A 12724-nucleotide genomic window follows, 5' to 3' on the forward strand; every position below is an offset into this window, starting at 1 on the left:
TCATCCAAAAAGCAAAAAAAAACATTTATTTTTATGTTCTCATGCTAATAAATCAATTTTTTTGTTTGACAACCTATACAAAATTTTATACCATGTGAAAGCTTATTGTTTCACCTTGTATAACGATGCATAAATCTTATTTCAAAGATGTCTACAAGAGAAGTTAGAATTTTTTAAAGTCAACCATGCCTAATTTCCAGACTGAGATTACGGTACTTCCTACACTGGTAGCTGGTCATCGCCAATAGATCTCCACAGGTGGTTTGAGGTATTTTTAAATTTTTTTTAATTTAAGATTGTGTAACTTGTAGAGCACGTAATGTTATGTGTGATATATCAAATAAAAGGTTATGTTATCAGCATGCGTATTAAAGTTAAATCAAATTTGTATGTGCACTAGATCAAAAGATATAACGTGTGTTGGAAAAGAACATCTTTTTACCGTTATCTCCGAGTTTTGAATATAAAATTAATTGAAATTTTGAACAATTATAATTTATTTAATTACCTATCTACAGTACAAATTTCATTTATCTATCTATTAAAACAAAAAAAGTTATAACAAGTTGAAGTCTTGTCGCGTTTTCGTTTCATCTTGTTTCAAATCACTACGATACTAAAGAAGTTTTCACTTCAAAAATATATTTTTGAGAAACGGCTGTTACAATTTTCAAAAAAAAAAATCCAAAACTTCATTGTTATGCAAGGAATCTAATGACGTTCTTTATTTTGAAGGTTGAAACAATTTAAATAGGTATTTTCGTAATTTAAAAAACAAATTTGTAATACTTCTTAGTTCTTACCTTTCTTTTAAAATTAAAGAATAAATTAAAATTATTCTTGTATTATATAAAAACCTTTTACATTCTAAGCAACTCTACCATAAGAAGAAAGTGTGACCTAGCCGTGCATTTTATTTTTTATTTATTGAGAATCCATTGGATATTAAAATTTAAAACTTTGAAACCTTGGAGTTGTGAAATACGATAAATTAATCGATATGCAGGTTTTGTCATATACTTGTTAATTTTTATTATATTTTTCTTTTTTCAAACAACAAGACCAACTCAAAAACATTGCAAATACAAAAAGTAAGAAATAAATGGCGCCCAACCAAAAATGATTAATAAGTAAATTAAGTTTTGTAGTTTTAATAAGTAAAAAAAGTTATCTTTTTATATAGTAATTAGAAAAGGTTTTTTATTTTATTATCATCTATCAACATATACAAATTACAGCTATATACAAAAACATGTTTTAATTTTTTTTATATATCTTCTTCTTCAAACTCTAAAACACATGGTAGTTCATGCATATACAAATTCTCATAGCTCGATCCAGATACAATAATTGGCTCATGTGGATGAAAATCAACATCAATTACGCTGCTTTCATGACCTTCTAACTTATGCATTAGTTCACGATTGTTGATATCCCAAATGTTAACATGATTTGTTGAAGTTCCGGCAGCAATCTAAATGAAAAATAATTATGGTTAAACCTTATTTTATCACAAAATTATTTATGTCAAACTAACCATCTTTCCATCTTTTGACCAAGTGCATCGCATTATGTTTTCTTCGTCAATATTTTGGATAGAGGGAAAAAGGTCTACACAACGATCGAAATCCATAAAAGGTCGCATATCCCAAATACGAAGAGTTGCGTCCAAAGAGTTTGAAAGCAGGAATGATCCGCAAGGTGATAGTGCAAGACCAGAAATCAGTTCTTCGTGTCCTTCCAATGTGCTTACAAGTTCGTTCCGACGAATGTCCCAGATTTGTATACAATTATCATCTCCAGCACTAAAAATATGATCACCTCTGTCGTCGAAACAAGATGCCAGAACTTGAAAGTTACACCTTAGAACCTGAACTGCATGTTGCTCACGAGTGTCCCATAGGCGGACTGTACCATCAGTTGACCCGGAGCAAATAATGTGATGGGTATTTTTATTATTTTGCACAGTGTTCACTTCACTGTAATGATCATCCAGAAGTTCAAGATTACACCCAGTTGCTATGTCCCAAATTCCAACAGAGCTGTCCAGGAAACTGGTATACAAGGTCGAGCCATCTGATGAAAATTGAGCCTCTGTTATTGTGTTTGCATGACCGTTCATGGTCATAACAATTCCATTTGAATTATAGACACAACGAATATCTGAAATAATATACATACAAGAGTTAGCAAGTTTTCAGAAGCAGGGAGAAAGAGTTCAAACTTACAAATCTGCTTATCAAAACCAGCTGACATGACTAGTTCGCCATGAGGATGAAATTTACAAGTATTGATAATGCCTTGATGATTTTCCAGTCGCACAATTTGCGAATATAAATGAGATGTCCTTCGTATTCCTGCTATGATCGTTCCGCAGTTTAATTCCATTTTTGAACTTTTGTTAACTTGGATTAATCCTGGCATACTGGGTAGACGTTTTGTGGCCATTGTGAATTCAATAAATGTTTAAGTAAAATGTAAAACCTGTTAAGAAACACACTCAAAGAGTCCTGATATTGAAATAATGCTAATCAATAGTCGACGTTGGCTATTTATAGTTTGGAAATAGCGATTAGCACAGGCCAGGTATCGTATAAGCTCCTACTTAAAATACAGGTATAAGCTGATGAAAATCAAAGGTAATTAAGGTAGTTAGATGATTAGCTAAATACAAACTCCTTGTAACAACCTCTAAACTCCGAACTTAAGAATGTATTTCTCAAGCATTATTCTTGTCTTTCGAAATTTTTGCAGAATAAATATGACTCTTTTTGACTGCGTTTCAATAAAATTGAGATCACTTTTAAATCTTCAGATATTCAATTCTAAGTCCGTTCGATTTTTTCTGCCCCATTCGATTACACTAGTCAAAAAGTTCCAAAAGATAGTTCCAAAAAACTTAAAAATGATATTAATTTTATTGAAACGCAGTGAAAAAGAGTCATATTTCTTCTCAAAATAGAGCCATTGTTTAAGTTTTTACCGTTATTATTAACAGAGTTATTAACGTCAACATGAGTGATAGTACGTAAAAGTATGCATTTTTTAACAAATTAAACCCGCAAAAGCGAATAGTTAAATAAAAGTTTAAAAAAAAAAGATTTTTTATTACTTTTTAGTCCCCAAGAAACATTTCTGCTGCATAAAAAAATCTTGACTGCAAGAATCTTCGATTAGTGCCCCTTTTGTTAAAAAATAAGACTTTAATACTGTAGTAGGTACTAGAATAAATTATAGAGCCGTTTATCAGTTGTTATGAATTTTTTAATTAGGGGATGAAAAATATTAATTTTCTATAGGTACTTATATATTCAACCAAAATTATATTAGAATAAAAAAAAAAAATTATCATCTCTATCTCCCCGACGGGGAATTGAACCCCGGTCTCCCGCGTGACAGGCGGGGATACTGACCACTATACTATCGAGGATGTTGAAAATTCGGTGCTAATAAAATATTTTGTGTACATCCATGATTTGTCGAATAAAAATTATACATACGCGAGTATTTAATTATTTTCTTGTATGTATGTATGTATTTTTACATGTGATTAATTTATGTAGGTAGCTCTAACTACTATATGGGGTAGATTTAGAAATAATTGAAAATAAAATGCACGACTGGGGTCGCACGAACTTGCTCTTAGAGTTAAAGTTGTTTAAATTTTTAAGACTTTTTATATAGAAAAAAAAATAAAATTCGTTTTTTAAAAAAAATAAAATAAAATCTGAAATTAAATTGCCCTCCAAAACAAGTATGCAGTTTTGATTGATAAATTAACATGCATTTTTGAAAAAAAAAAATTTCAAAATCGTTAGAGCCGTTTTTTAAAAAACTAATTTTTTATTAATAATTTTTTGGAAAAAAAGTTTAAAAACAAAATTGGTATGCCATTTTGTAGAAATCACTAATCAACATTTAAAAACAAAATTTCAAAAAAATTAAATGTACCGTTTTCGAAAATTTGATTTTTCAAAAAAAAATTTTCAAAATTTTTTTAAAAATCCAAAAATTATTTTTTCCAAAATTTAATTTTTGGCTTATATTTAAATTATATAAATGCTTCTTCACAAAAAGTTTCGTTGAAATCGAATAAGCAGTTTTGGAGATAATCGGATTTGAAAAAAAACGGTTCTATGGCAGGTACCGTTAATAATGATTTTCAAAAAAAAATTTTTTCATTAGAAGATAGACCTAAACTTTAAACTAACACTTGAATTTTTTAAACAAAATCGTTGGAGCCGTTTTCGAGATATTTCAATTTTACTAAAATCGGTATATGACAAGTACCGTTATTTTTGGTCCAAAAAAATTAATTCCAAAAACCCCTCTGTAGAGTCGCCAAATAACGCTGCATACCAGGTTTGACATCAATCGGTCCATCCGTTTAGGCTGTAGCTCCTTATACAGACAGACAGACAGACTGACAGACTGACAGACTGACAGACTGACAGACTGACAGACTGACAGACTGACAGACTGACAGACTGACAGACTGACAGACTGACAGACTGACAGACAGACAGACGGACTTCCGGGACCCACTTTTTTGGCATTGTCTACCATAGTAATGTTATGGAAAAATGTTATCTCAAATTTTTTTTTGTACGAATGCATAACTTGATATATAGTACCTATATCGCAAGTAAAAAAACACATTTATGGAGAATGACAAAAAAGTTGGGCTAGAAATTCTGTTACCTCGAGAAAGATACTAAAGCCAGAACTATAATTGGCGGATGGAGTCGGAAGCTACTGTCAATTGTTGTTGTTTTCTTTGTATTTTCGATAAGTTTTCATCCGTCGAGTGCGGTTGCGAGCGCTGTTCCCCTCCGTTTGCATCCGACGATCTGACAATTATAGTTCTGGCTTAAACCGCTTTGCTAATACTGCGAATTTCTTCTTGGTTTTGGGTGATTCCACAGATGGCAAATTGAATTTTTTATTTTATCAACAAAACTAACGGTAACTTTAAGTTAACCAAAGTAGAAAAGTTTTTTTTTTTCAAAAACGGCTTTTGCGATCTTATAGTTTAGATTTGTATGTGAAATGTGACAAAGAGGAATAGTACAGCGCAATTATAATATGTTGATATGTTTATGGGTGACAAAGCAGTTTGTACCAATTTTTTTGCTCATTCGATATAGAATTGGCTGAATATCATAACTCCTATTTTTCTCACTCGTGAAATTCATCTTTTTATCAAAATTTTGAAGAAACCTTCCAAGAAAAGATTGTTCACCTTTAATTTTCTAAAACTCTTCTATACAATTTTTATAGGTATCGAATACAAAAGTTATTAATTTGTACTTTCTTGAAAAAAACACGTTTTTGTCAACTTAAGAGACAAACACAATGCAATTTTTTTTTTATTTTTATACATATTTTCTGAAATTGTTGTGTTTAGTTATTACTTTCTGATTGTACGTAGAGAATTTTTAGAGACAAAATTTGAAGCGAAAACACAGCAATAATTGCAGAAGGGAGCAACACTGATCCTTACTCCCTACCCACAAGAAGAATAGATAAAAAACTAATTTTAGTGAGCAACGCAATCTTTAATTAAACAAAAAACTAAAGTATCTAATGTGTAATAGTAATTATATTATCCACCAAAATGAGAATAAACAGCAAATTGTATAATTGACACACAAATTTCAACATCCTCGATAGTATAGTGGTCAGTATCCCCGCCTGTCACGCGGGAGACCGGGGTTCAATTCCCCGTCGGGGAGGAAGAGATGATAATTTTTTTTTTTAATTTTGTATTATTATTTTTACCATACAAAAAGTCACTGTTATAATCGTGACGGAAGTTCTATTCATTATCTCACTAACACCACATAAAAGGGTGTTGAGTTATTAGCTCCGTTCCATTGGAGGTGGTAGTTTACTTATGAGTTGATCTAGCACTAGAATTAACACATGATCATCTACTCGAGGAGATAGGAATGTGTAGTTCTTGTACTAGATTTTTACTCACGAGTAAACTACCACCTCCAATGGAACAGGGCTATTATTGCATTTCGTAAGAAAATTGAAGTTGTGTTAACAGCCGCGTTCCAATGGACAATGGGATGATCTATTACATTTAAGAATACTTCTATTCATACGCTTCTAGCCGAGTAAATAGAAATTGTATTGATTTCGTGAAAAGTGCGTTCTTGAAAATAGTTAGGTAGTAAAGTATTAGTTGAAGATACTTTTGACGAACTTCTTTGGAGGTCGTAGACTACTGAGTAGTAGATCTAGTACTTTAATAAACACAAGATCTTCTGAATAATGTAGTGTGGTAATTGTTAGTAACACTAGATTTTTACTCATGAGTAGACTAACCCCTTGAAATGAATAATTAGTATCCTGACGCAAAACGAAACTGTAAAATGTATGTATTTGATTATACTTAAATTTGACTTTGTTGAAAAAAAACTGAAACAAAAATTTCGGCAATCAAGAATAATAAAGCATTTGTGTAAGAAAAACTAATAAAATGTGTTTTTACAGTTAGGTATGTTTATTTACGAAAAAAATTCAAAATTAAGTTCGAGTCATCATATTTAAGCGGGAGAATCTTAAATTGTGTATAATTATCCAGACGTAGATGTCCTTTGTGTTAGTTCGAATAAATTCGACTTAAGTTTGATTTATCTTCTGCAAACCCTCTCAGCTCCTGGGGCATTAGGGTAAACTGGGGTAATATTTTTAGTAGATGCCATAAAAATAAAAGCAACTTCCATATCTTCTGAATCAAAATCACACTCATAATGTTGATTATCATTATGAACTTCTCTCATTAATGACCAATCGCTTCCTTGAGAGCTATCGTCACTGCTGCATGTTGCTCCTGGTGAAAATGATGCTGGTGGAAGGGCTTCAATATTTTGTTCAAATAGTTCACGAGTATTGTTATCCAAGTTATAATATAATGAACTTATGCCAGAATCGACGGCTGATGGTTGAACATGCAAGAAATTGCTCTCTGTATTTGGTTCAAGGGGGGCCCATATTTTCCTTGAGATTTCCTCATATTTATTTAGATCACTGTTGATATTGTTTTCCAATGCTTTTCTATAGGATGGCTCGACAAGGAAATAGGCTTTAGGGAATTCGGTCTCATCACGAGAAGTGTTCTGCATTTCGGCTATTTCTTGATGAGCTTCGAATATGTGGGAGATAATTTTTTCCTCCGATTTCATTGTGATTGCAACAGTATTATCCTTTTCCTTGTGTTGCATGCTTATTGATATTCCGTATTTCATTCCAAGGCTCATAATTTCAGGAGTGTAGAATGGGTTGTCAATAATATCAAATGTCAACTCGATTGGAAGTTGTGAGATTATTTGATTCTTTGCCTCGTAGATACCTTCGATTGGTCCTGTTATTGTGATCTTTTGTCCATCATCATTGGAGTCCGGAAATGAAATAAGTGTCCCGGTCTTTTTCTGCAGTTCAAACAGGTTTATAGCATTTTCTTCTCTTGACAAATCAAAGAGGTGTTTTGAAACCTCCAACTTTATGTTGGATAATGTATATTCTGCTCTGGAACCACAAGTTGCTCTGACAAACATTTTTACAGCTTCTTTTAGCTTATCTACGCCTTCTTCGGTGCCTTTGATGATGGCAAAATAGGAACTTTTATTCGGGATTGCCATGAAGATTATTTTTACCCCAAAATCTGCTTCCACTTGCTTGATATCTGGTAAGTCAGTTTTTGGTTGCGGTAGTCCAAATGGCAGCTCGAAGGACATCACCAGCGGGGTTGATGAACGGAGGTAAGTTCTGGCCTGTTCAATACTCTCCAGTGTTCCATAAATCGATACTTGATGCCTTTTCTCAGTCACAGTTCGACGATTTGAATCGGGAAAATGAATATGAGTGTCCGTTTGATCCATGATGCCCTTGACATTGATTCCATTCCGACCAATGATATGTGCATGATCAGTATCAGCAATAATTATTTTCATTTTTAATAGTGGACCTCTGGTAGCCAAGCTAGCTAGAATAAGCCCCTTAGCCCAGTTTATGTCATTAGGTCTGCCAACAATGTTAATAAATGGATCCTTTCTTGTTCTAGCTCCAATCCTTAAGTTTCTTGGCCATGAAATGAAGGTGTCTGTAGTTTTCATGATTTTATCGAAGAAATGCTCTGCTTCATTAACCAAACCAATGGTTTGACTTGGTGACTGGATCATTGTTTCGAGTTTGCGACGATCGATTTTAAATGTTTCTTTTCCCAAATGACTTGTATTTGGAAGCTCTAGTTCATTCAGAGAATGATCATTTTCACTGTCTGTAGTTTCGGTAGATGAAGATGATAGCTGACTTTGCATTGCCACGTATCTGGGAATAGCAACTACGTCAGAATATAATGGTTTTTCGTTCGAAATATCTGGAGTGAACATTTTTTCTAAGAAACACTTTTTAATTTAAACTTGTTAACTTTTTTTAAAACACTTGTTTTTCAATGAACTTTTTTTTACTAGTTTTTAATATTTTTAAGAGACTTTAATGTTTCAATTTATTTATCTTTCAATTAATGTAAAATGTAAATTTTAATATTTCAGATATTTTTTTTTATAAAACTGTATTGTTTAAAACTTTGAATAGAACTGATAATGAAAACAGATTTGGTAAAGGTTTATATAGTAAAAATTATTTTTTAGATTGAATAAAAATATACCTGGAAGGATGCTAAATATTCATTTTGAAATTAGCATAGGATCAATAAGGGCGTAAATAGTAATCAACTAGATTTTTGCTTCAATCTTTTTCCTAATTACTTTCCGCAGGTAGACGAATAGAAAGACTTGTTATTTCAACATAAGTATTTATTGCACCCATAACAATGATTGAATGCATGTTCTCTATGATTCATTTTATTTTTGCATGAAAATTAATTTATTAAGCCTGATTATGTCATGTTGAGTTAATCCCTATTCTTTAATTACTATTTCAGAATGTTTGCATTGTTTTACTTCGTTTGGAACAAATATTTTCAAAAAATAAAAATCCTTTAATAGGTATACCTCAAATGACAAAAAAAATTCATTGAATTTTTCAAAATATTTGCGAGGTGTTGAAAATATGTTAGTAATTATGATATCATTGTATTCTCAAATTTTAAAGTGTCCCTTATTGTTTGTGATTTTTCTTTATCATATTATTCTTAGATATAATAACAATTATTATAATGTTGAATAATAATGTCCAAAAAGGGTAGGTTTTTGTTTTTATTTTTGATGATGCAAAGATTTGATAATGTTCTGCTACGAGCCAATTTTTCATTAGCCAGATAAACGTCCAGTTAAGACTTATTGCTACGATAAACGTTTTTGTATTCTTCTGATAGTCTAACTGACGAATGAAAAATTAGGGCTAAATTAGCTTTTCAGTATGGAAAAACGAATATTTTTGTTCATCAAATTTACGATTTTTAAAAAAGTCAATACCAAAACAACATGTACATTATATCGTTAGAACGAATCAACTTTTGAAGAGAACAGAAAGGACCGGACTCTCCTTGAACTAAAAGCTGTATTTAAAAAATATATCGATTTTCAATATCTTTGAAACCATTAGTCCTAATGTGATGTTTTTAGATTCATTTTATTGGACATTTTATGAGATTTTCTTTAACCCTTAACTGATGTGGTGGGTCCAGGGGACCCACGCCTTTTTTAAAAATTTAAAAAAAACCGTTGCGACTGAATTTTAAAGTGGAAATTTTATTTTGAAAACAAGTTTTCCCATTTTTTTTATTTTCTTAACTGGTTTGGAAAATGTTATATTTGAAATTTTTATAAAGAAATTTGTAAAAATATTTAATTTTGTATTTTGTTTTATCATTTAAAAACACCTGGGTCCACTGGACCTACGACTTTAGATACGTCAGTAAATTTCACCACATCAGTTAAGGGTTAAAGCTATAACAGACAAATCGTGAAAGAGAAGTCCTTAAGAGCTTAAATAAAATAAAAAACTGAAAATTTTGGGCATCAGAACTACTGTTCGATTTTCTTCTACGAATCGATAAAGTTACTAGACAACATACACACTAGTCCAAAAAATTAATGGAACAAAAAAAAATCGTGATTGTGATTTTCGATAGGCTGTATCTCAGTAAAAAATGATCGCATCATGACAAATTTAAAAGCATGTGCGAGCTACATTCTTCTAGTTTTAAGATTTTATGACTACAAATTTTATTTCTAATAGTAAAATAGCTAAATCGTTGGAACTGTTCACAAACCAAAATTTTCAAATTTTTTTTTGTTTTTACTTTTCTCTTCAGAAAGTGGGAAAATTTTTTCTGATAAAATGACTATTATTTTTAGAAAAGGCTATTGATTTGGCTTTAAAGATTCTTTTCGTTTCAAGCTTCTACGATTTTTTTTTTAACTCCAATATCATACATCAAACCAAAAATCATACTTTAGACTTTGACTACCAATATCTCAACCACGGATCACTTTACAGAAAATTCAAGGAAAACTGGATTCGATTCGCTACAAAGAAATTAAGAAGTTTGCTTTGTAATAAAATATTTTTTTAGATCAATTTATTTATTCATATCGTTGTTGTGTATTTTTTGTACAGTATTAAGAAAAAAAAAAAAAAAAAACAACATCACTTATTGTCTCCCCGACGGGGAATTGAACCCCGGTCTCCCGCGTGACAGGCGGGGATACTGACCACTATACTATCGAGGATGTTGAAAACTGAAAGAAAAAAATATTTTCGCAAATATTCATACTAAACTAAATTTATTTAATCTAAAATTAGCAAATAAATTAAATAAAAATAAAACTATGAAATGATTACTCGTTTCAATTAAGTATTTGTTATAGAATATACCCTTATTATTAGACAGGGCGGCCACTGCAGAAACGCTCAACTCATCGAGTTAAAGAAAATTTCAAATTGGAAGTGAAAGAGGGCTATTAGTTTTAGTAGTTTCGAGAACCACATGTCTTCCCTTCCCGTCCACATCCTGGCAGGATTGGCGTTGTAAAGTGTATTTTGCATCTCATAGAGCTAGAAGACGATATTGGTGTCAAATTAAAGGCAATACCATCTTCTTCTCAAACCTTCCGAGTCAAAGGTTGTCAGTTTCGAAACGAAGCCTGTTTTAAGGTACGAAGCGATGAAAGTGAGTTTTGTTTTTAATAAAGTCTTGTTTTTCGGTATGTTGGTCGGTGAGTTAAGGAACTTTTTCACAATAAAATAAAAATGATAGATTCTTAACAACGACCTAAAGTAGGTATATGCAAAACTAAGAATAATTCAGGAAAAAGTTTCAAATAATACGCTGCGGCTCTTTGAACCTATCGAATTAAAAGGCGAATATAATTTCAAATTAAAGCTCCTTTTCGTCGCTAGGCCGCTATCTTGTGCAATGTCCATTTTTTCAAAATTTTGGGAAATCGATTTTTAAAGTTCAGAATGAAAATTTTGGTTGATATCAGAAAATGTTGTTTTTAAATTATTTTTTTTTCTGCAACCCTTGACAATTTTATTTTTAAAACAAGTAATAGAAATAATTTTTCTATTATTTTGAATTAGTTATAAATTAAAATCAAATAGAAGTCATTTTGGATATTGGACAATGGCATATGGAATGCCAAAAAGTTTTCAAAATATGTTGGATATTGAAAAAAAAACACTCAATATTGAACAACATAGAAGAAAACACAAACACAAGTAACATAAAGTGGATTGATCTAATTGAACAAAAATAATCGTTTTATGGTTTAAAGCTATAAAGAATTTCGAGAATACTTAAAAGTCAAACAGTGTTTTCTTTTGGTTCGAATCAAAATAATATGTGTTTTAATATAAAAGCTATTTGTTTCTTAATTCAAATCTTTATTTTTTCAAAAAGTTTTAAAAAAATTATACATTAATTTTTTAGGAACGTTAAACAAACCAGAAATTCGTTTTCTTTAGCTTAAGTTCTCGTTTTAAACTTTATAACAGTAAATACATTTAAAAAAATAATTAAAAAAAGCAACAAAATAGACATATGAGGTAAGTTCATATGCATAGTGAACAAAACATCAAAAAAAGTGGATATTGGACAAGTTGGAAGTTATGAAATTCTTTTTTTTTTTTTTAATATATGTACTTCCATTTGTTCAATGTAACAAAAAAAAGGAGTTTTTTGAACAAAAAAGGACATGATAAACCGTTAAAAAAATGTCCTATTGGACAAAAAAGTTCTCTGAAACTTAAAAACTAAAAGAGATAGAACAAAATGGTTTGCGACAAACGAAAGAGCGTCCCAAAATTATAAAGACTGCATACTTGGGTTCACCTACCCTAAATCCAAGATGTTCACCTACTTTAAATCTGAGATTTAGCATAATTTTTCTTTCTCTGAGAGGATTTCATCCCCACTCCTTAAAATTTGAAAGGTTTAATACTTTTGTCCGAAAAGAACAAAAACAGACCTACTGTAAGTGTAATATACACCTTTTCCTGTACTTCTTATTCTAAGGCCGTGTGTGAATTGGGTTAAATAGTTAACCCCTGTTAAAAGAGGCAATGAAAAATATTAAACAATAAAGGCTTGGCCACACCGGAGGGTATGCGGTAGCGGTACGGGTAGCGGTAACAGTATTTGTATGAAAAAAATTCCACATCTGAACGTTGATATGTCAGTTTGAAATTTTGTTCATACAAGTACCGTTACCTCTACCCATACCGCTACCGCATACCCTCCGGT

At 31.2% G+C, this 12724-nt stretch overlaps 2 protein-coding genes and 3 non-coding genes across 5 annotated transcripts; 1 reads left to right on the plus strand and 4 right to left on the minus strand.

Moving 5' to 3' along the window:
• Nucleotides 1–1267: 1267 nt before the first annotated feature.
• Nucleotides 1268–2599, minus strand: LOC129907038 (U5 small nuclear ribonucleoprotein 40 kDa protein-like). The gene is made up of 3 exons (XM_055983080.1): nucleotides 2229–2599; nucleotides 1538–2163; nucleotides 1268–1474 (listed from the first exon to the last, which is right to left on the minus strand). The coding sequence occupies exons 1-3, from the start codon at nucleotides 2446–2448 to the stop codon at nucleotides 1268–1270; spliced, it is 1053 nt and encodes a 350-aa protein (XP_055839055.1). The 5' UTR covers nucleotides 2449–2599.
• A 759-nt stretch (nucleotides 2600–3358) lies between these two features.
• Nucleotides 3359–3430, minus strand: Trnad-guc (transfer RNA aspartic acid (anticodon GUC)). Its single transcript has one exon. It is a non-coding gene; the product is annotated as a tRNA-Asp (tRNA).
• Nucleotides 3431–5663: 2233 nt separating this feature from the next.
• On the plus strand, nucleotides 5664–5735 carry Trnad-guc (transfer RNA aspartic acid (anticodon GUC)). Its single transcript has one exon. It is a non-coding gene; the product is annotated as a tRNA-Asp (tRNA).
• A 909-nt stretch (nucleotides 5736–6644) lies between these two features.
• Nucleotides 6645–8402, minus strand: LOC129917017 (protein bicaudal C-like). Its single transcript, XM_055997360.1, has one exon. It carries the CDS (start codon nucleotides 8400–8402, stop codon nucleotides 6645–6647), a length of 1758 nt encoding a protein of 585 aa, XP_055853335.1.
• Nucleotides 8403–10637: 2235 nt separating this feature from the next.
• Trnad-guc (transfer RNA aspartic acid (anticodon GUC)) lies at nucleotides 10638–10709 on the minus strand. The gene has a single exon. It is a non-coding gene; the product is annotated as a tRNA-Asp (tRNA).
• Between the last annotated feature and the right edge of the window lie 2015 nt (nucleotides 10710–12724).

The sequence above is a fragment of the Episyrphus balteatus genome, chromosome 1 (assembly GCF_945859705.1).
Source record: "Episyrphus balteatus chromosome 1, idEpiBalt1.1, whole genome shotgun sequence".
Classification (NCBI taxonomy): domain Eukaryota; kingdom Metazoa; phylum Arthropoda; class Insecta; order Diptera; family Syrphidae; genus Episyrphus; species Episyrphus balteatus.